This window comes from Anopheles stephensi, chromosome 2, assembly GCF_013141755.1.
Source record: "Anopheles stephensi strain Indian chromosome 2, UCI_ANSTEP_V1.0, whole genome shotgun sequence".
Taxonomy (NCBI): domain Eukaryota; kingdom Metazoa; phylum Arthropoda; class Insecta; order Diptera; family Culicidae; genus Anopheles; species Anopheles stephensi.
This window is the reverse complement of record NC_050202.1, coordinates 63,358,967-63,381,198: the sequence shown is the minus strand read 5'-3', so window position 1 is coordinate 63,381,198 and position 22,232 is coordinate 63,358,967. Positions and strand designations below refer to the sequence as shown.

General features: G+C 44.9%; 1 protein-coding gene across 4 annotated transcripts; it reads right to left on the bottom strand.

Annotated features, from left to right (window-relative positions):
- Positions 1-1,330: 1,330 nt before the first annotated feature.
- Positions 1,331-21,848, bottom strand: LOC118506721 (D(2) dopamine receptor A). 4 transcript variants are annotated; one of them, XM_036044244.1, is made up of 8 exons: positions 20,200-21,848; positions 11,195-12,611; positions 7,129-7,353; positions 6,774-6,972; positions 6,467-6,700; positions 4,901-5,192; positions 2,080-2,303; positions 1,331-2,014 (listed from the first exon to the last, which is right to left on the bottom strand). In XM_036044244.1, the coding sequence occupies exons 2-8, from the start codon at positions 12,294-12,296 to the stop codon at positions 1,828-1,830; spliced, it is 2,463 nt and encodes an 820-aa protein (XP_035900137.1). In that variant the 5' UTR covers positions 12,297-12,611; positions 20,200-21,848; the 3' UTR covers positions 1,331-1,827. The 4 variants fall into 4 exon arrangements, with proteins under 4 accessions (XP_035900137.1, XP_035900138.1, XP_035900140.1 ...); XM_036044245.1 differs by having other exon boundaries at positions 21,583-21,848; XM_036044247.1 differs by having other exon boundaries at positions 21,639-21,848.
- Positions 21,849-22,232: the final 384 nt, after the last annotated feature.

Here is a 22,232-nt window from a genome sequence, read left to right as displayed (position 1 = left end):
CATTTCCACATAATTTTCCAGCCACACGGTGGCAGATCGGTGGGCTTTTTGTTTTGAGGGAGATTATTTTTTAACAGCAGCATCAAGTGCCGGTAATGCTGCATTCACATTCACGTGAGTTTGGTTATTATATGAACGTGATGGATGTTACTGTTTCAGCTGCCGGTCCAGGGAATTGGAAGCCGTTAGGGTGCGTGTGAGCAACAGTAAAACAGTGAACGGCACATAGAGTTTACAGCCCTTACCGGCGCGTGTATGAGCGGAAAAGGGATTTTTGAACGCTACGCCGTTGCTTGTGGAATATTTAAATGTCTTTCCAGCTAAATCTGGTTAATAATTGAAATGTTCTTTGCATATGGTGCTGAGTGAATGCACTTTCATGATAAAATTCAAACCAATCGGTGAATTAGAAAAAATGTTAGGTATTTTAAAGATAATATTGTTAACAAATACCTTTGGACACGTAAGGCACGAAATACGTAGTTCGCAAACAATATTGCGCATTTTACTTTCTCTTGTCCAACAAAATAAAGCAGTAGCAGTAATAAGCGTTCGGTATGTAAATGCATACATTGCAACGTGTTAATGCCATACAAAGAGAAGATGCTTTCCAGGGGTTTGAATCACACAGCAAATGTATCCATTACTAATTCAGAGAGCGGCTCAAACGTTCCACACACGACCATTGCCTGCTCGGCAATGTTCGTTAATTCTTCGGTCATTGCTTCGTGTGTGTTCATTCGCCAGGAGGGAAATTCATTCGACGATTCATGATAAGTTCATTTCAGTACGGTAAGACTTAAAGTAAACGTTGATGATGGAGCAGCCTGGTGTTTGATTCGCGAAAGCTTCGATACGGTCTTGTGAAATATTTCATTGCAAAGTGCGAAAGCTCTTCGAGTGATGGTGAAATGTTTCAACCAGTGCGATAATGATACGGTGCATATACCGTTTGAATTTTTTAAAAATTTGAATTGAACGTGAATTAATACAGTTCATCGATAGAATTTTTGAAATAAGTGAGTTTTTGAAAAGATACTATAAATTAATGCTTTTTCTTGAATTCTTGAATTCTTGAATTAACGGTTGGAGTGATTTTTGGATGGATTAGAATACATTTATTTCATGCTTCTCGATGGGAATTCAATTTGCCAGGTCCACAATAGTTAGCAAATTATTTTTCTGTGTTCTGTGTTCTGTGAATTTAAATAAAAATATTTTACACGAGTTTTAATGCTTATAACAAGAGACATTTAGTTTTCTAATAACATCATAATCAAGTTAACAAAATATTTCGGATACATTAATAAGAGATCAACGTCGAGCAAGATTACACTGTTGTTTACATCTTCATTTATATATAAAATCACATTTAGGGTTGTGCACAGTTCAAACAACGCTAATCGTCTTACAAAATACTGTCATTTTCTTTTCTTTACTCTCTCTCGCTTTCTCTCTTTCTCTCCCTTTTCTGCTAGAATAAGCCATATTTGGTTGGAGTTTTTCCATAACAGCTAGTGGCTACTACATTTGATTTTCATATGATTGCTTATCCAACTGCCATCGGTAGGATCAGTGAACTTATTTGTACGTTCTGGGACGGGTTACTGGGTGACAGGAGGGGCGGAAGGAAGGAGGTGGGGGAAAGCTGCCTTCTAACGGTCATACCGAGTTTGTACATACTGAGCATACTGAGCTGTTAATACTACTGCTACGGCTACTACTTCTTTAACTACTACTATTGCGGTGACTACACCATGAAACTAGCAGTGTTCGAGTGGAGATTTTGTTGTAGAAAAAGGTCCCCCAAAGATTCTGTCCTCTCGTTCAGCAATCATCATCCGTAATTTCGTAACTACCACGAAAGTCGCTCAGCGGAGTGGCCTGAGTAGTGGAAGGTGTAAGCAGCGACGATCCTTGCAGTGATATGGCCAACGGTAAGGCGGACGGTGTGCAGAGACTGATCGCACCGCGGCTATCCGTCACCGACCGATATCTGGGCGGACGTCCCGAGCTACAAATAGGAAGAATGAGCGTCACACGGCTTAATAAAATTAGAGAAAAACGTTTGAACCATACCGTTCGCATCGGCAGCGCAACAGCCGAATGAACGCTGCCCGAAACGTTTTGTTGAAGATCGTGTAAATGATTGGATTTATTGTCGATGAAACGTAACCCAGCCACAGACAGATGCTGACGATTCGCTCCGGCACCTTCGCATCCGGGTAGGCGGCAAATATGATGTTCAGGATGAAGAATGGTGCCCAGCAAAAGACGAATGTGAAGAACACTAGACCCAGTACCTTGAAATGAGACACAGATAAGTTCGTAAGCGGAGACCATTTACACATCGCGCATAATAAATTTCATTATGACAGGTAATGGTTTGTGTCATTTAAATTTAAAAAGCTTTCTCTGGCGGGCAAACATGCTAGCGTACGGCGGCAATAAACGGCGCTGATTAGGCACTCATTAAAACCGATTGGAATTTAGCGACTGCTATCGTCGTATCATCGGCCCCAAACTCTTCAGCTGAACCCTTCCAACCATATTCCCGCATAGGGGTGCAATTTATCGCGCACCAGATAAGCAACGACATAACGTTCCAGGTTAGGCTTAACACACTCAGCCTGCAGCCTACTTTGCGGCTTGGTTTGGAACTTGTGTAATGTGCGTATTATTGCTCTTTGTGGAACTTTCTCACACCACACCGGGGTGAGTACAGCTCAACCGAATCATTGAACTTGCTGTGTGTGTATGTGCGAGCCAAAACTTTTAAATTACTTTCTAATTTTCACACGAGCTCCTCCCGTTAGCTGCTTCCTTCCGCTCCATTATCCGAGCTTTCACTGAGTGTGGGGGAAAAATTCCTAGAACAAACCAAACAAAAAAAACGGCAGCAACTTTTCCCTTACGACAGGGCTTACGGTGACAATGTACGTTGTCGTCGTGTGGGTAGGATCAGTCGCACGCACTGGAAAACAACTCCCAACGTAAAGATCAAAGCTCCTGCCGGGGTTGCAATATCAACACGGGGCACGGGAATAATATTGACAGGCGGAGCAAAATTTGACTAAGCCAAGTCGCAGTGGACACAGCACAAACAATACCGAATACTGTTTCTAGCTCGTAATGATGAGTTTTGTTGCTTAAGAAAGAAAAACATATAAACCCCCTGAATGCTTCCCGGGTACAGATACAGATGTTATAAGTTAACACAATTAAGAGTTTTTCCTTGGCGTCCTCAATGCGCCGAAATGGATGAACGCGAGCAAAACTTTCTTATGCCACGCGCTCTGGTGCATAGCGCTAAATACTGCTCAGAATATCAAGTCATCGCAAATCAAGTTATTTTTCTTTTACGGCCCAGCAGGCAACATTTGGAACCATGCCATCACGAAGCAAACGTGAGTGGAGAACATTTGTGGGACTGTTTTTTCGGAGTTTTGCTGAAGATTGTGAAGAAGGAATAAAATTAGTGTTTTTCTTCCAGATGCTTGGATCTATTCGATAGCGGAGGAAATTTAAAATTATACTTATTACACTTTAATAAATTAAAAATGAAAACTGAAATCAAATTTGAAAGTCTCTCGTGTAAAGACGGGAATTTCATTAGAAAACTAGCTGTTAATTTTTAATTACACCAGCACGGAAAGACTTCTTCTAACAGATTTTTCTAATTCTTACAGAACAGATTTTACAGCCATGATCAAGAAAATGATTTGCAGAAAGAAAACAAAACTAGATTCGTACTCATAGTCCACGGTAAATGGTAATAGAGTAGACTCATAACGACCATTTTCTTCGTGGTGAAACGTTATTAAAAATAGTTTTTCATTTCCTGCCTGCGGTTCGCTCCGTCACACCTAGGTTGCTTTAGCATCGCCGCACGGGGGAAAAAATGATGGCTAAAAACAATAAATAAAAAAGGGAAAATCAGGAAAATAGAACGAAACCAAGGAAGAAACCCGAAGCCCGAAGAAAGTATTTATGGCACAAACTTGATTTGCGTGCGTCCACGAACGACAAAAAAAGGAGAAGCGGAAATGAAGGGCGTGTAGCGCAGCAAAAGGAAGTGAACATTTTTTTCGCTCCCTTTCACTCGAGAATAGGGGAAATTCCGCTGTCATGGGACTCGGCACGCTACTGTCCACTTTCATTACGACCGGTGGCCGGTGGATTCGCGCAACTTAACCAACAGCGTCCGGGCGACAGGAAATTCCTTGGCCGGCGTTCTTCTCGAGGGAACTTTCCAGTTTTCACACCTAGTTTCCCACGCCCGCGCGAGGTGGCATTGTCAAATCATTGCATAAGGTTGCACAAACCCCCCCCCCCCCCCCACGGGGAATGGGCACGGTGGATTTTGGTAAGATAATTCATTCCATCAGGTAACAGTGTTGATGAGTGTTGGCATTGGTGGGATGTTTAAAGATGCTCGACTCTCCCGAGGTCTGAGTTTCTGACAGTTTCAAGTGCTGGGTAAAGCAAAACTTGAAGCTTTTCCATTCGGTCCCACAGCATCAGTCACAGAATTATTATTATTTTCATCGATCGAAGGCGCTTCTTCATCGAGGCCGGCAAATGCAAAATTAAGGAAACTACAATGGGAGCAGTCGAGCACTTTGCGAACTGTCGCTGATGGGTGTTTTTTTTTATTTGCAGAACTCCAGCGAGTTGTAATAAAATTTCACCAACTGCACAAATGAGCCGAGTTCGGGACCCGCTTTCTTTCATCCCGAGCGAGTTACAGTCAACCAATTATGCGCGGTGGTGTTAAATTCATTTAGCACCTTCAACCCTCACCATCGCCATCGCCAGCCAAGCGACCCGCATTCCACGAAGGTGTTTTGATTCTCACGGTCCCCCCGATTCCCATGTCTCACAACCCCGTCCCGCTTACCTTGGTGGCCTTCTGCTCGGTGGCGACCGCGTTCGCCGATAAGTTGGTGCGCTTTTTACTGCCGAGAAACTTCAAATTGAAATTTATCGCTGGCGTCGGTACGCTGTTCAGGTGTATCCGGAAGGAGCAGAATTTTTGGCGCCTCGTTTCCCGCTCGATGCTGTCCGGCGTTTGGGTGCCCTGGTCGCAGACGGTACGGCAGGTCCGTTTGCCGCCGGTCGTGATCGTGCGGTTGCCACCGTTGCTGTAGCCCAGGTGCGGATGCGACATGCTGCCTTTGATTGAGCTTATTCTATCGCGTGGCACACCAGCATACCGGAAGCGCAAGATGTGACAGGGACAGCGACAAAAACGGGAAGAATAAGAAACGAAAAGGAACGACAGAAAGCGCATAATTGAGTGAGAGTTGACGTAATTAACGTACTACAAAAGGTGATGTAAATGGGGCAGAAGGTCATAAATTTGCCAACGGAGACCACCACCGCGCGAAGTCCGGCTGTCGGCAGAGAGACTCTAGCAAACTAGAAATGAGATTTTAATGTTTGTGGTGTGCGAAAGTTTTTGTTTGCGGATTTTTTGCTTCCTCCGAAAAGTTCACAACAATAGATTGCGAAAGTCAATTGTGAGGTTTGCTTTCTTTTAGAGGGTGCCGAGAGAGTGTTTTTAACGACCAGCTTTTAATTGTTTTTCTACGTTTTAAAAGGGATTTGCAACATTGTTTTGCGTAGTAAAGATTGTCGCTAGGACTGTCCATAAGAAAAGGAAATCGGCAAAAGCCAGACTCAAATAGAAGGAAAAATGCTTGGGGTCTACAATGTCTGTCTATTTTAGATTTGCGGTTGTGTCCTTCTCTTTTATTGGTTCAGCTTTGTCCGCTAGCTCACTATCAAGCATCAATAGTGAGGAACTGGCAGGCGTTGAGAACAACGCAACAGAAATCCATCCAACCAATAGATTGTTAAATCAAATAGTTGAGCGACAGACAGGGACCAGCACCCGGATCCGGCATTATCCCGGATGTGGTGCACGAGATGCCATCAGCATTCTGACGGTGGATAAAGTGTAAAGATAGAAAGCAACAGAAAAGAAACACACACACACACAATCTAACGAGCGTCCGTCCGGTTTCTCCTGGACAGCTGGCTGGCGGCTGGTGGATGGCATGATGGGTTTCCCTTGAGTTGGCGCCACGTACTGGACGCGGTCTGCCATCTGCGACCTTTCTCACTCGCTAACGTGGTTGGGTGGGTGCTGTGAAAAATTATCGAACCAGCACAGCCTCCAGTCTGTGTGTGTGTGTCAGTACTTTGTAAAAGTGTCATAAAAGAAGGAACCACGATGGCTGGTGTGGTTCGAATTGCATCAGCAGTGGATTGCGCTTCCATCAGGGTGTGTATTGGAGTGGGTAAATTGTTTATTCATGTACTGGTCAGCTGGCGAATGTCGATGCGTACGGTGACAGGATTAAAGCTAGACATCTCAATTTGTTTCCGTGTTTCAGAAGTATGTAATCTTCAACTTAAGGAAGTTTTGTTTTTGAGGATCAACCATCTCTACATCACCTACCTGTCCATCTTGCTGGTGCCGGTCGTGGTGCCGTGCCATCGCCAAGGCAGCGCACTGTGCGCGGTAGTCACGGACGGCAGCGAGGACGGCGGCGATGAGTCGTGCTGTGCAAAGGCCGGCTGCTTGTTGTTGTTGACGGTGAATTTCTTCATTTCGACCGCTTTATTGGAAGTGGAGGAACCATCACTTTGAGAGTTATTGGAGTGTTTGGAGGATGCCAGGCGTCCTCCCAGTCTGCGAAGTGGCACAAATCAAGTACAAGGGAATCGGGTTAACGGTTTTAACTGATGATGAGTTTCCGCCTTACCTTCGGAATAGTTCTCCCTCCGGATGCTGTTCGAGAAAGCGTGCCTTTTTGCGGAGAAGCTGCACGGTGAGCGCGTACGTTACGACCATCATCACCATGGGGATGTAAAATGCGACCAGCGAGCCAAACACGAAGAAGGCTCGATTATTGATGACACATTCGTTCGGGCCGGGCATGATGTTGTCCCGGTTGATCATGCCTGTGGTGTGCACACAAAAAAAGAACCCGCCACACGGGAACATTAGTGGCGGATAGTGGCGAAAGGACAAATGAAGAAGCGCACGGAAAAGAAAGAATGTAAGATTATAGCGTGGAGCAGATAAATAATGAACGGTCTGGGTTCTGAACCGCTCACCTAACACGGTTATGGAGCTGGAAACGAGCATCGCCAACAGCCACACGAGCGCGATCTTTATGCCCGTCAACCGCTTCGTCGAGTGATGCCGGCTGCCGAGCGGGTTCCGGATACCAAGGTAACGGCCGAGACTAATGAAGCACATGTGCAGGATGCTCGCCGAACAGGCCAGCACGTCACACGTTACGTAGATGTTGCACCACGTGACTCCAAAAGGCCAATATCCTGCAGAAAAAATGGAATGGAATGAGGTTATGTGGTGTTAGAGAGAGAAAGAGAGGGAGAGGGCAGTAATAGAAATAGTAATGATGGCGAAAATAAAATATCGGGAAAAGTGTCAGGACTATAAATAAGTTTGTCTGGTTTTTTTTTAGGCAGGTTGAAGATTTATTCTTGAGAGTTATCATAACTTTTTCCTGTTTTTCATTTAAAAATTTACGGAATCTATGAAGAAAAACGAATCTTCGTATGCTATCCCTGCATTGACCCATTTTAAGACTTATTAGTAGTTGGAGTGCTGCTCGATCAGTCGGACTATGTCGTAAACAATTATTTCAAAATCATTTTCTTACAGTGGAAAACTCATAGTATCTATGGAGACAATGCTGCCGTCCGTGGAAGTAAAGCTTCCAGAACTGTTTAATCTCATAGTTTTGCCCATCTTGGTTTATCTTCACGCGTATTTTAGCGTTAGCTGATGCTAAGGGCGTCTTCGGGTTCACTTATGTATGATATGCTCATAGGATTATGCGCATTTTAGAGTTCTTTATAGATCAAATAACTTGCTAGTTATGTTACATCGATCGCTATTGATATCAATTAGCAGGTGACGTACGAGAAGTGGGAATGAGTTTCCTTTTAATCGGTTCCAAATAGGTTTGCACCGGTTGACTCTACCTTTGGCCGAGCATTATTATACAGTTAAATGACTTTATGGTTGTACTAGCTCATAATAAACCACACCCAGCTGATCCCTAAGTGTGCCCAACAATGCACAACATATTGTCTTCTTGGGTCTAACGACCTCTTAGGTCATGCTCGGCATTTCTGGTTTACTAGACTTAATGACACCACACAGTTGGCTAGTCAGTTCTCACTGTGGGGGAACGGTCCAAATGGAGTTTGAACCCTGGGCCTGCCGTGTGAAGACCAGTGCCATTGTGGTTTAAAAATGAGATAGCCTTGTTAAAAATGCATAATTATAATGGTTAAATTTGTAATTGTTTTAAATTAGTGAAAATCTTTTGATAACAGTTAGGGTTTTAGAAAATTCAATTAAAATCAACAATCTTTTTGAAGTAAACACTTTTTTTGAATACCAAACGTTAAATTATGAATTGAATAAAACAGTACAATTTAATCACACATCCTCACGAACTCACTCACCGCTGAAGCAGTTAGAATGAATAAGAACTCACAATTTGTTGTGTCATTGCCCTGCCGGCAGCTTCTTACCGTCGATTTGTTGAAATCACTGTTGTTTTGTGACAGATCGGTTTCATTTTGTATGCACTGACCCACATTAATGGCGATGAATCTTCAAAAGTCCGGGGGATGCCAGATTGGAGCACAGTCACAAATTTATCAACCCACTCCAACTCCATACACAGTGTATGTGTGCCAGGTGTTCATGCTCTGTCTACTGTCCCCAGGTGCACCGTACGGCCCAAAACCAACGTGGCAACACGTAACAAAAGTACCGGTTCCCGCTCACTCAACAGCTAACGTGCAGGAGAGTTGATTAATGAAGCCCATAATCTGCTCCAACGGCATAACTTTCTGCAAACTCTCTCATCTCGTGCGTTTGCTGCATGACAATGGCAGAACTGTTTTTCTGCCGGGTGTTTTCGGTGCCTTATGATACATGCCATTTCCGGGTGTTTTTTTCCCCTTCCATCTGTCCCCTCTCTCATCACCCTTCTTTTTAACTCAGACTGTGAGGTTACAGGTTTTGACAGAAGTGTGTTAGCTACTGGGGTTGAAATTTTGAAATAGTAAATTGTACCATCGGGATACGAGGGCCTGACAAACATTGTGTAGACTTCGAGCAGGCTCACTGGAACACACTCCGAGACCATCGAGTGTGTTTGTGTTTGTGGTAGCGGTGAAAGCACAGAAATAAAATAAAATCTGTCTTCTTCCCCGGCGGGGCTAGCTCGGTTCCATGTTTGCTCTCTTCAGCAGCAGATGATTTGCCCACAACCCGGCACATACATCACCCGGTTACAACCAGTGCCAGATTTATTCGACACACTAACGAAAGTGAGCAGTAACAGTGTGCCGGTGCCCGAAATGAATTCTTTCGACCCACCTCCCCAAAAAAGCCACCGTTAGGCTACGGTGCGTGCCATCGCAAGCGGAAACAAAATATGGTCTCTCTCTCTCTCCGACCACCAGCCACTTCCCACACCCGAAACGGGGCCCTCGGTGTGGGCTGGCGGAGGTGCAGTTGCCGGTTGCAACAGTGTAAGAACGAGCGTGCGTGAAAGCGAACGGATTCCAACAATCCTCACAAACGTGATATAAATAATGGCGCATAGGAGAAAATGCCACTGGTCGCCATAAATCTTTCGTTCGCAGAAGTAACGACCACCTTGCGTTCCCGCGCGCCTTTCCACTCCCTGTTACACCATAATCATCCAATTCTAGCCTACGCTTTCGACGCGCAGACACAACGTACCGGTTAACGCCATTTTGAATGTGGCAGCGAAGGGGAGAAGCTTTCGCTTTCGTCTTGCTTCGTGCGGTACCAGGCGCCTCCATCGAGTATCCTTCGTAACGAGCAACGCACCGGCCACGGTCCTCGGCTTTCCGAATGGTTGGATTTACAATTCAATTCACATTTTTTCCCACCCTAGTTATACACACACACATATCCATACATCCAAACACACCACAGCCAAAGAGTTCGTCACTTAATGTTTTTTGTGTTAGAAAGTCGTTTTGGCTGTGTTATATTGTGTAAATGTTTTGCCACGCTGCTTTTACCCCCAGCTTTGTTGCTCCAGATTGTGGCGGAATGGTTTGTTTTCTCCCCCGTGCAGCGGTACCACCAGTGGGAAATATATGTATAGTTTTTGTAACGTAATGCGAACAACCACAGCGGTCCTAGTGCCGAGTGGAAAAAAAGCGCCGCCATTCCCTTGCAAACAAAACAGTTGACCTAGTGGCAGCTAGTTTCGGAATGGCTCGTAAGGTTATTTCAGCACACACTTTTTCCTTCCACGAAACGGTATGAAAACAATCCAACGAAATTTCTTGCAAACCACCGGCCACTGACAAAAAAACCCGGGGCAACAATTCCTTTCATCCCGCAGATGCAAAAATGAACGTCGGCAAGTGGAAAAACAAATCGTGGGAAATGTTGGCGATAGCTTGTTTTGAATAACGTTTCGCTTCCTGTGCGGTTTGTGCCGTTTGAATTGGCGACCACCGTACAGTAAAAAGGGACGGACACACACGCATAAGTAAACTGTCACCCTTTTGAATAACGAACGTTCGACACCCTCGTAAAGGCGGAGTCCCGCAGGGATATATATCTCGAGACCGAATAGCGGATTCGGTACGATTGATTGATATTCGTTCTAAATGGTCCATGAATAGAAATTTGGCAACGTCCTTGGTGGCCGTCGTCCTGGTGGGTGAGGTTCGGTTGGACGGACAAAAAGATGCCGAGACAAATGGGTCTAAGGCACCCGCGGGAGGCAATGATTTACCGGTGTTTGAAACTCCACACGGAGAATTGGCCCGTACGCACATCAAAGCACCGATCACTAATGATGATTTGTATCTATCGAACGGCAATAATATTGGTGTTTTAACGCTTTCCCGGCAGCGTACGCCGAGATCTGGTTTCGGTTAAAAGCATTTTTGAGCATCGAGTGAAAGCTAAGAGAGCAATAAAAGGAGATGCTTTTTATCGCGAGCGATAGTGCTAGTGAAACGAACCCGATTTAATGATCGTAGAACTTTGGTGGAATTTGGGACGATTATTTCATCTCTTATAGATTGTATTGAAAGGGAAGTTAAACAAAGCTGACGATAAAACTAGAAGTGTTTCACTTACCTAAAAATCCTGGAATGGCACCCAACGGCATCACAAACAGGCTGACAAGCAGATCGGCAATGGCAAGCGACAGCAGAAAGTAGTTCGTAACGTTCTGCAGTTTGCGATCGAGTGCCACCGCCAGACAGACGAGAATGTTCCCCAGTCCGCCAGCAAATATGAACAGAATAACAAACAGGAAACTCCACTCGTACCGGCTCTGGCCCGAGTCACCACCACCCGCCATATCCTCACCGAACTGTGTTTGGTTCCAGCTGGCCAGGGCAGCTACCGAATGCTCGACACCGTTCAGCCACGATTGGCTAACCAGTGCGTTCTGCAGTTCGATATTCATCCAGCACTGGACCGGTTCGAGCAGCGAAGCACTCACCAACTCGAACGCATCACTTTCGAAGAATGAACTCTGGGAACCGGTTGCGTTTCCACAGACAAGTCGATAAACCTGCCCAGAGTTCGTTTCAGAGCGCACTGATTGGGAGGATTGTTGCACAGACTCCGATCGCTGCAGGAACTGACCCGTGAGGAACGGCTGCGACGCATTCCAGCAATCTCCCGCCAGCACACGATCGGAATCGATTGTATCGAAACTACCGAAGCCGATCTCACCTAGCCGCAGTAACAACTTCGGCAACTTCATGATCAGCTCCGACACTGGCTGTAACACTTCGCGCACGATCAGCGTTACGTTGTGCGTCGCTGCCACACTGCAACCCGCATCCGGACGCTGCCAACCGCCGGGCAGTGCCGGTTCCGGAGCACACTCGTACAACGCATCGTTCCACCGCACTTGGTCGGCATGTCGTTCGCCGCCCGAAACTATGGAATGCAGGGCACACTTGAATGTTTGATAGCACTGTGTAACGGCCTGATAAAGGCTGCCCGGTGCCGTACTGTTTGCTGTCCGTAGCTCAACCGCACCGTCGCCCACCGTCGGTACGATTGTGTTCGATCGCGCACTTGTGTCGTCGTCCGCGAACCGGCACAGCACGTCGGGGCCCCATAGGAGCGAGGAGGAACTGTTACTGTAGCTGGCGCAGGACACCATGTAACGCCACGCTTTCCAATTGTCACACCACCAACCAAATATGTCTCCATCGTCCATGGTTGAACTGCACTGCACTTGTCGTCGTCGTCGGTGATGGTGGCGTCAACAAATGGTGATATAGACAGTGTGTGTGTGAGAGTAAGAGAGACAGAGAGAAAGCGTGCCAAAAATCACACACACACACTCTCACGCTAAGGAGTATCTTTCACCGGTCGACTCAGCTAAGCGTGGTACTACCCGCACGGCGACTGATCACTGCAAAAGCATCACTGCAATGATGTCGACGATCCATCTCTAACGCTTCGTCATTCGTCAAAAGGGGTTTTGCGAAAGTGGCTCGAGAATTGGAGCAGACAGACCGATGTAACGTGACTGTAAGCAAGAGAACAGAGAGAGAGAGAGAGAGAGAGATGAAGAAAGTAATACATATTAGCACGCCACGTTCTGCTAGAGCCTAATAAATATTTAAATTGAAATTGTACATGTACGACGACGGTTTCAGTGGGGAGTATTCGCGCCCCAAAGTCCAAAAACAGGCCAGCATAATGCAGCATGGGTGGTGCGGGATAAGGAATTACACAGTGTATGCGATCATTATGCGCAGTGCGAAGGGTGGACTGGTTCGTACACCATTTTAGCCGTCCTGTTGGTCGTCGTCCATTTTGATGAGATGATTCCGTGTCCCGAGCGCTTTGTAGAAGATGATTACTGAATTGCTTTGCTTTTGATTCGTTTCGTTACGTTCCGGAACAAGGAGCGCCTTTTAGCTTGCGTTAAATATTCAAAAAGACCGTTACGGCTTCGTGATGCAGTTTTTGTCCTGTCCAATTGTGGATTTTTGGAATTAGAAGTGGGCAGCAGTTGTGGAATGAATGCAAGTGAGCAGAATGGAAATTTTAATTAGGTGTTCATGAAAAAGTGTTGTCTATATACATGTGAGGAGTGTCCCGATTTCTTAAGTTTATTATTCAAATTGCTGATAGTTTCATTGTTTTGTGTATGGCGGTGGAGTGTCGTTTCATTTAGTTTGTCTACCAATTTGGAATGAAATTTACTGCTTTGTATTCCACAGCCAAATAGCGTTCCGGTGGCCTTGCCACGATAGATGTGCCGGTTCTCACACGACCTGGGTTCTAATCCCATCCAGATCACCTCCCCATCACAGGAAGCCAGAAATAACAGACCATTGCCTGATGAAGTTGTAGTCCCAAAGAAGAAGAAGTTTCAACAGCCCTAACATTCCATGTCAAACCAACTTCATTAAAATTATGCGTGATTGTAATTTGCTGAGGATTTTGTTCCAATTTTTCGTTGGCTCTAGCAGACATGCTGAAGCAACAAGGGAGTCCATCAGCTTTGATACACTCACAATAGAGTTTAACACTTATTTGATCGTTCTTGTTTTAATCATATTAAATCATGGCAAGGATTGTCCTACAAAATATATTTAACAAAAGAAGCACTAAATTTAAGCTTCATAATGAAATTCCAAAACTCTTCTAACGTTCTCCAACATGCCTCGTGTGTTCTACTAAACAAAACAGTTTCATCGGTTTCAAACATTTTCCATTTTCCCATTCCAACCAGCTACCACCTAATTTGATGCCTATCAAATGATAGAATTTGACTTTCATTGCGCTGCTGCCAGCGTCAGGTCAAAAGTGTTTGTGTGGTACAGGAAAATCGCACCGCACCCGGACACCTATAGCGTTTAATCGCGCTAACAGATCATCCACGGCCCACGCTCCGTTGGCCCACCGAAACGCTGCCAGTGCCGATCATAATCACAGTGATTAACACTTCGCTTCGGTGCGACGGTTTTGGGTGCGTCCTGGTAGGCATGCTGCTGCTACTACTACCAAACGTCTGGCCGTGGCTGGGCTGGCGTAGCTATCTTCCAGCGTGTACCGGTACACGAAACCGCTGGTTAACATTACCACGGCATATCTGCCACGGGAACCGGGCCAGCGTATGTAAACCGAAACGGCGAACGGCATTGCACGAGGATCATGTGTGCGCTCGCTTCAAATCTAAACTTTCAACGAGTACAAAGTGGTAACATAACCGCAGATTATCTCCGACGCTGACATTAGCGTACGGCCGGATGGTGGTCGGGTAGGCAGGTTGTGGCCGCGGTGACGAGTGGCACCAGGCAGTTGGCGATGACAGGCAGGCTGCATCGGCAATTACACCGGTGGGTGGCTTTCAACCAGTTGCAGTTGCGGGCCTATGCGTACAGGTGCGGTGGGGTGTACAATGGTGGAGCTTTTGGGGTTGGGTTGTGTAATGCAACGTTTAGATTTCAAGCTGTGGTCTAAAGCTTCACGGCCGGTGCAGTACATCATCGGGACAAATCTACCGCCCTCGTTTGTAGTGCAAGGCATTGTTCGCCGAGTGGGTGTTTTTCGTTTGTTTTCTATGCCGAAGTGTTGGGTAGATATGTGCATCGGAAAACCGGTGTGATACAATTGCGAACTGTTGAGGATGCGCCCGCGATCACGATGTTTGATTGGATGTTACACGAATGATTGTAGGAAATTCGGTGCTGCGTGTGGTTTACGCGCGTCGAAAAACATGAATGATTGAATTATCGATCCAACCACCGCTGCAACCAGCTGAGATTATGGAACACACGTTGACCGAAAAGGACACGTTTTTGAATTAAATTTCAACATCAGGTGTGAAACTGATTTAAATTACACTTTAAACTGAATTCGTATAAATTTAAACTGACTAAGTTAAACTACAAGCTAAACCATACTTGGAAGTATTAAGCTTAATATTTAGAGGTGTATTATCCATGCACCAAATTGATTTTCGATGTTTTAATTCAGTTATCTCATCCAATTACAATATAAACGTATATAACATACTCAATATAACAAAATATACTTCAACGATCTAAAACAGTGCGTGTATTGAGCAATATTTACTTCACTCAAACCATGGGTAAGATTGAAACGATAATGTTATCAAAGTTAACAAGTTTCATTTAAGATATTCGATCATGTTTCACAGGGAAGTCCGATAATATTGCCTCAAGAACTGTTCAGCTTGTATAGGCTAAACATCAGATTGTACCAGTTGCTATCAGAAAAAAATAAAAAAATACTATTGAAACATAAAATATACTGTTAACTGGGTTATTATTATCTTTCAATTTTTGATCAGACTTATTGATGCACCTTGATTGTTATTCTCGATAAACATTTATGTGCTTAATCGAGTTCATTCACGAGGAAATCATTAACGTTTCAACTTGTAATGTTTGTTGACATATTTAATTTAGAATTCTTTAAAGAAAGGAAGTCGTTTTCGAAATAAACAACGCATAAAAATTCTGAAAAAAACTGAAATAAAAATATAATATAGAAGCTCTTCAAGATCGATAAATATTTTCAAACTTAATTGATAAGGGGACAAATAAGCTTTTCTAACAGTGAATAAAAAAAGCACAATCAGTTTTAGGACAAAATCAGTCAAATAATTTCATATTCTTCCCTTCTTAGCTCGAATGAGAGTAACCATTATCATTCAAAAGCATCGCGAGACAGTTATCAAACCTTTAAATATTTGAACAAAAAAGTTATGAATATTTTCCAATAAGTTGATTGTAATCTTAGTACTTTTTTACATTACATACATTGGTATTTTGTGCAGTTCTCTGACAATCATCTGCATGCAATTTTAACAAGAATCGCTATTTGTTTGTTATGTTCTATATCCCTCCTCAAGGACATCATCATTCCACACTCAAATAAGCTCAAACCAGCCAAAGGCATTAGAAGTGTAATAAACGCATTAAATTGCGTGTCTTTGATCACCGTCGGTTTGAAATGTTTGTCATTCCCTCGGCCCGTTAGGTATTGGTCTCGAAAATGTCCCGATCGAACCTGGTTCGGTCGGGGTGGGTCGGCAAGACACAAGACAAAGAAAGGTGGCGATAATTTTTGCTCATGATTCAGCGCTAAAGAGTAAATTTGACGTAAATCTATTAATAGCTATTACGCAGCAGCCATCCCAAACGATGCCAAACATTGACGAACGAAGGAGAAATATGAGCCGCCCATGAAAGCATAAGTACGCAAAGGGCTGCATGCTTGTTTGTAGCAGCAGTAGCAGCAGCAGAAAATTGTGTACAAACTCTACAACATATGATTGCCGAGTGCCGCACGAAGCGAACAGGTTTGGGATGGCTGGTAAAATAATATTAACTTAATTAATTCTTTGGAAAAGTTTTTACCAGGAAACGGGTGTTGATCGGTCAAACAAGGCAAGCACGGTACGGGCCACAAAGCTTAACATGCTTGCTGGGTTTTTGTTTGGTTTAAGAATTTGTTCACTGATTGCTCTTCATCGTCCACTGGTTTGGAGTATCGCATTTCCGAGCATGCAAATTTCTTGAAGCTTTGTGCGAGCGACTTGCCGGGGGATGCGGAGGCAAAGTCCTCTGACAAAAATTGTCCGGAGCACTCTTGACGGCAAATACAACACTTCGTTGCATATTGATTGGCAGTATCGTTGTGGTATTTTCCGATTCGCCAACCGTGTAGGAATGCTAACGAACTAGTTGTTGAGAGTGCGATTGTATCCTCAATGCTGCCGATAACGGTACGACTAACGATCCTGGACCTTGCAGTTGTCGTGACCTTCAAAAACAGCAAGAAACCCCCTGAACTTGAGCAGCTTGGGGTAGGGTGACGGTATATCTTGTTCATTCAAAATATAGAGAAACTCTTCACTAAACAAAAACACCCAACCAACATTCTGCAAAACAGTGCGAGAAAGAAGACCATTTTTGTAAATAATACGGTTCATTCATACCCAATCGGTTCCCGGGAAAGGTCTTAGTGTATGTGGCTCGTGAAAATCGGAAAAAAAGCCTCGAACGAATAGCATTCTTCTGAAAAGCGCTGCTGTAGAAAATTCTTCCTGGGCGCTCATTGTTGTCGGAGCGATTGTTTAGAATCAGTGCGGTATCGGTTTCGTGAGCTTCTCGGAACTGTTTTGGGGAGGAGAGAGAGAGAAAAAGGACATAAAAAACAACAAACCACCGCCGGCGGTAGCATTCAGCCAATCACGGGCACCATATTGAATGCGTTGAATTATTGCAACTTATCAATGGAATGGTTTGAAACGCGAAAATTGGTGAATTTTTCTGCTGCTGCTCGTTGGTTGGATGGGATGTTATGGTGATTGGAAATGGTGGCGAATGGTATCCAATTTGCTGAGTTTTTTGTGCGACTTTGCTTCCACTTTTCCAATGTGGGTCATTTTAAACTTTTCTTTCGCCAGTTTGGGGCGCTATCTCATTTGAGCATAATGTCTGCTTCGTCTGATGTTGTCTCGCAAACAGGTTTGTTTTTGCTGCTTTCGCTTGAAGTCTTTAGGGATGAAGCACCAACAAAGGTTGAATTTGTGGTAGCATTTTTAAGACTTCTTTGGGACTTGGATGGACTGGTGGCCAACTCGAAAGCGACGCCGATCTTGAAATGGTATGACTGGCTATCGAATCCAGTTTGAACCATCCATCTGAATTTAGGAATGATTAGTCAGCTACGGGTACGATCAAGTCAAGGAAGCCAGATGTGGCATGCCGAGACCTCTCGAAGTTGTAGTGCCAACGAAGAAGAAGAAGAAGCTATGAAGAACGATAATGGTATCGCTTGAAATCTCCATATTTATCCAATTTTTTAATGTTATAGGCATTTAACTAGATTTGAGTTGAATTGAACAAGATTGATTTAGCCTGGCGTCAGCCCCGATATTAAAATTCAAATTCAATAGGGCTAAGCTTTCAATTGGATTGTGCTGTAAAATGTTTTGCAAAACATGCAATACAATTTAAAACACTTATTTTTGATTGAGCTGATTACTCATTCCTCCTTACTGCCTTCACATCAACCCCAGCAAACAAAACGTTTACAGTTAAACTAGGTTCCGTGAAAAAAGTATCAACCCGACCGACGCTTCTTGGTGACGCTGTATTGCGCTGCGAGAAGCACCAACTCCCATCCGACAGCTAGATCCGTGCCAAAGGGAAACCCTTGTCTCTTGATTAAAATCTCATCAAACCCCTTCGCACGGGGAGCGAGTGTTCTAGGAACGTGTCCCGGTACAGTTGGGCCGAGTCCCTTTTTTACCGCCGAGGCCGTAATCCGACGCTTGGCACCCGCCCACCGTGCGGGCCAAAAGGCGATTAGTTGCCGAAGAAATGGGTTCGGGTGCAAAGGATCAAAGTACAGCAACTTCTTAACGCCTGGCGGACACGACGGGGTGAACGAGTTTTCCCCAAACAAACAACAATAAAATAAAGCCTCCATCCTAACAGTGGGGGATGGCTTTTTCGTTAAAAAACCTGCCAACTCTCGTTAACCGACTACTGGGCCGATCGAGGTTCGCTTGGAGCTTGTTTTGGAAGGGCGCTGAAACAAGTACATCTTATTAATTCCTCCAGAATGTTTTGGGGTAGAGTGGCTGAAGAGTGTGTTTTAGCGGTTCATTGGCGATGAAGAAAAGGGATGCTTTGCCATGTTTTTGGCAGCTGATCCTTGACCAGATGTTATTCGATGTGTTTGACTAGGTTCTTAGAGGTATTGATGTTGCCTTTCGTGGCCTCCATGCAGAACAAGACAAGACACACTCACAGACTTATACATATATACATGCACACACTCGTTCGAGTATCTGGCAGGCACGGCTGATACAAAAAAGGTACAATCAAGCAAAGATAAGATCAGTGAAGGGGGTTTCACCGTGATTTAAGCTTATACGGGTATTACCAAAACCCCCAAACCGGACGATACCGGCTTAAGGGCTGGGTGAAAATCGATCGGAAACAATCCGCAAAATACCCGGAAGGGTGAAGGGAAGGGGACCGACAGGCACGCAGACAGAAAAATCATTGTCGGCTATTATCGGAAGCAATAATCAGAGTTAATTGCGTAGAAAATAGGGTTTTCACATCTGCCAAAAAGTGAATGCGAATTCAAAAGGGATAAGAACAAACGCTGGGGAATGTGGCTCTGACTCTCTGGCTCAGGGATATCCACACGATGGACGGGGACGCGATGGGGATAGTGAGGTTGAGTGAGGCTTGAAAACAATTTATTAGTAAAGCCGTATTCGAGTGCTGATAATGTTTGTTTATCGAAGGGTAGAATACATAAATCCCACTGATTGGAACCAATGGAAAATTAAATGAGTAGAGTTCTTGCTACTTCCCTCAATATATCAAACAGATGTATGAATATTTTAAAGATAATTAAGTTCTCACATGTTGAAGTTCAGTAATCGACCTACATTTTCTCAAAACAACGATGCTATTATAAAAACACCAATTAATGTTTGGAAAACACAGCACAGAAATATTAATCGACAGCACCTACTACAAGCTGTACGACACATGTCATAGCCCTTGAAGTTGAAGTGCACTTCGTTGCGTTTAGTGCTGGAAACTCAGCTGCACATTTAACCCTACGACAAGGGACCGTCGCCAGCGCTCGGTTACTCCGGAGCTCTCTTTCTTTCTCTCTCTCTCCGTGTGTGTGTTCCAGATGCATTAATCAACACTTTTCCACGACAGCTGGTGTTAATCGACTCACTTGAGCGTACTACACACGGTTGGGCAACTGGCCCGTACAAACAAGCTGAATCCACAATCGGTCAGATGCAACGAACATTAAGCAGTGTCGGTGCCGGTATTGATACGATCGGCGATAAGCGAGGGTTTTGCGAATCGGTACTGGGGTGCTGCACCGCTGATGCACTGATGCACTTGTGTCATCATGCGTTTTTGAAGTGCGAAATGTGTAGCACGAGAGCAGCAAGTACGCCACCGACAGTACGAACGAAATGCCTTTCAACGGCAACGATACAACTCACAAACTTACACACAATCACACTCACACACACCAAACTACTTTGGACGATGGAAAATGCGATGCTAAATGCTGCTTACTTTGGCTTTGGCTAAAATGCAGCTCGCAACTCTTGCTCCGGATTGCGGTGAACTTCCTGCCAGCTTCGCACGATACTTCAGCCCTAGTTTTTCAGCTCCACAGCAGACACTGTGTCACATTATGTTAGGATCACGGTACAGGATTATTTCACCAGCCAAACATTAGATCTCCACTTAACCTTCTGCACTTGAGCTCCCGTCGGGGGAAAACTTTTGGGGTGTTGTTAGCAGTTACACCAAAGCACTAAGTATTGCTAAGACTCTGGGGGCATTGTATCCGGCGACACTTTTACCATTAATCACACCAATAAAAGCAGATAATTGATCGTGTGCACTAGCCGGAGCTCGGAACTGGAACCATGGAACCATGTGAAGAATCTTTTCTAGTCGCTCACACTACTTCGCCACTAACTAAGCACTGTAAGTAAGCCAACGAAGCATGAGCACTCCCAGTACGCACAATGCTACAGTTTGAACGTCGTCCGCTTGCTGGTGCTGGCGTGCTGAACCTTACTTATCAAACCCGAGGGAACTGCGTTGAGCGGAGCGGATTTGTGAAACCAATTTACACTCGGCACGCGGGTAACTACACCGACCGGTAACGATGATCACTATCCGGATGCATTCCGGATCCGAGGAGGCTCAACCTAGCGCCAAGCTGTGTACCCGATTATTCACACGACCGTACGGTGCAAAGAATGACACACTGAGTGATTCTGCATTTCAGCTTCTTCCGGTACGGTTGCAACCTTATTGCACTAGCATCATCACACATCGACACACACTCACACACAGCTTCACTTAAGCATGCATAACCATCTTCAATGGATTAACCACCGGTGGCGGGCTCAGACGCAGACAGCAGTGCTGACACACATTTTTTTTTTTCGGGGCCACCGACCACCTTATGCCATCCCACACACGTGCACACCCTCGGGGCGCACGAAATGCGAAAGATGTTCCACTAGAAGCTTGTTTCCGATTCACTGATTTGCCCGGGTTGCCGCTTTTGACGAATCACGCTTGAGCTGCACTTTTGAGAATGTTGCGAAATTGAAAGGTAGCGAGTACGAGTAGCAACAAAAAAAAACACCCCCCAACGGAACACGATTCCCTTACGATTCGTGGGGCCACCACATACGCAGGCACACGTACACACACAGTGGTACACGTACGGCAAATGCACCGCCACCAATAGCTAGATCGAGGGATGCCGCCGGATGCCTTAAGCAGAAAAGGGGTAAACACGCACTGCTGATGCTGCTGCTGCTACTAGTGCTGCATCTGCCCCGGTTGGGACGCGATCTGCATTAACGAACCGTGCATCAGTTGCATCGGTGATGGCGGAAGACGCGCCACATACGAAACCACGTGGTGCGGTACCTTGGTTAACACATTTTCGCGGTTCTCCCACGGTTTGGCACACTGAATTTCCTCACTTTTTGTTTCGCTGCACTTTCGATTGCCACCAAAATTTGGACGAGATTTCTAAACCATCGGCGTCTACGGCCGGTTTTGTAGCTGACACAGCACGTTTCGCGGTTTCGGTGGCCTTTTACGTTTTCACGGACACAAACATACACACACACGAACATACACACGGTTGATGAGGAATTCTGCACGCGCCACACGCGTCCGTACCGATCGGCGGTCACAGTCGGAATGAGTGCTCGCAGACGGTCGCTCTCGGCTGGCGCTTTCCGAACGCGATGACGATGTTGCTAGTGATGGGCAAAACAGGTTACGCGATCTGCCGAAGAAAATCCGTTACGACTGCTCACGGAGAATTTCCCTAGCTTGATACCCTTGCGTAAACATGGGACATAGCCGTGAAACCGGCTCGAAAAATCGATCGAATAATAAACAATTAATTTGTTTTATCAAAAGTTTTATTTTTATTTACTAAACATACACAAAACAAGAGAAATTTTATTAATACCTGATTTTTCCAAACCAATTTTTATAGTGAGAATATGAAAATCTACTCATCAAAGTAGAAAAGCGTTTTCCAATGCTCGCGACACCCATCGCTA

What these genes read in the sequence shown, in the direction of transcription:
- LOC118506721 (XM_036044244.1), bottom strand. Translation starts at nt 12,296, where the DNA reads ATGGACGATGGAGACATATTTGGTTGGTGGTGTGACAATTGGAAAGCG. An exon ending in TGCCATTCCAGGATTTTTAG is followed by an intron (nt 7,354 to 11,194) that starts GTAAGTGAAACA and finishes TTTTTTCTGCAG; the next exon opens with GATATTGGCCTTTTGGAGTC. An exon ending in TTGCGCTGCCGATGCGAACG is followed by an intron (nt 2,015 to 2,079) that starts GTATGGTTCAAA and finishes TCCTATTTGTAG; the next exon opens with CTCGGGACGTCCGCCCAGAT.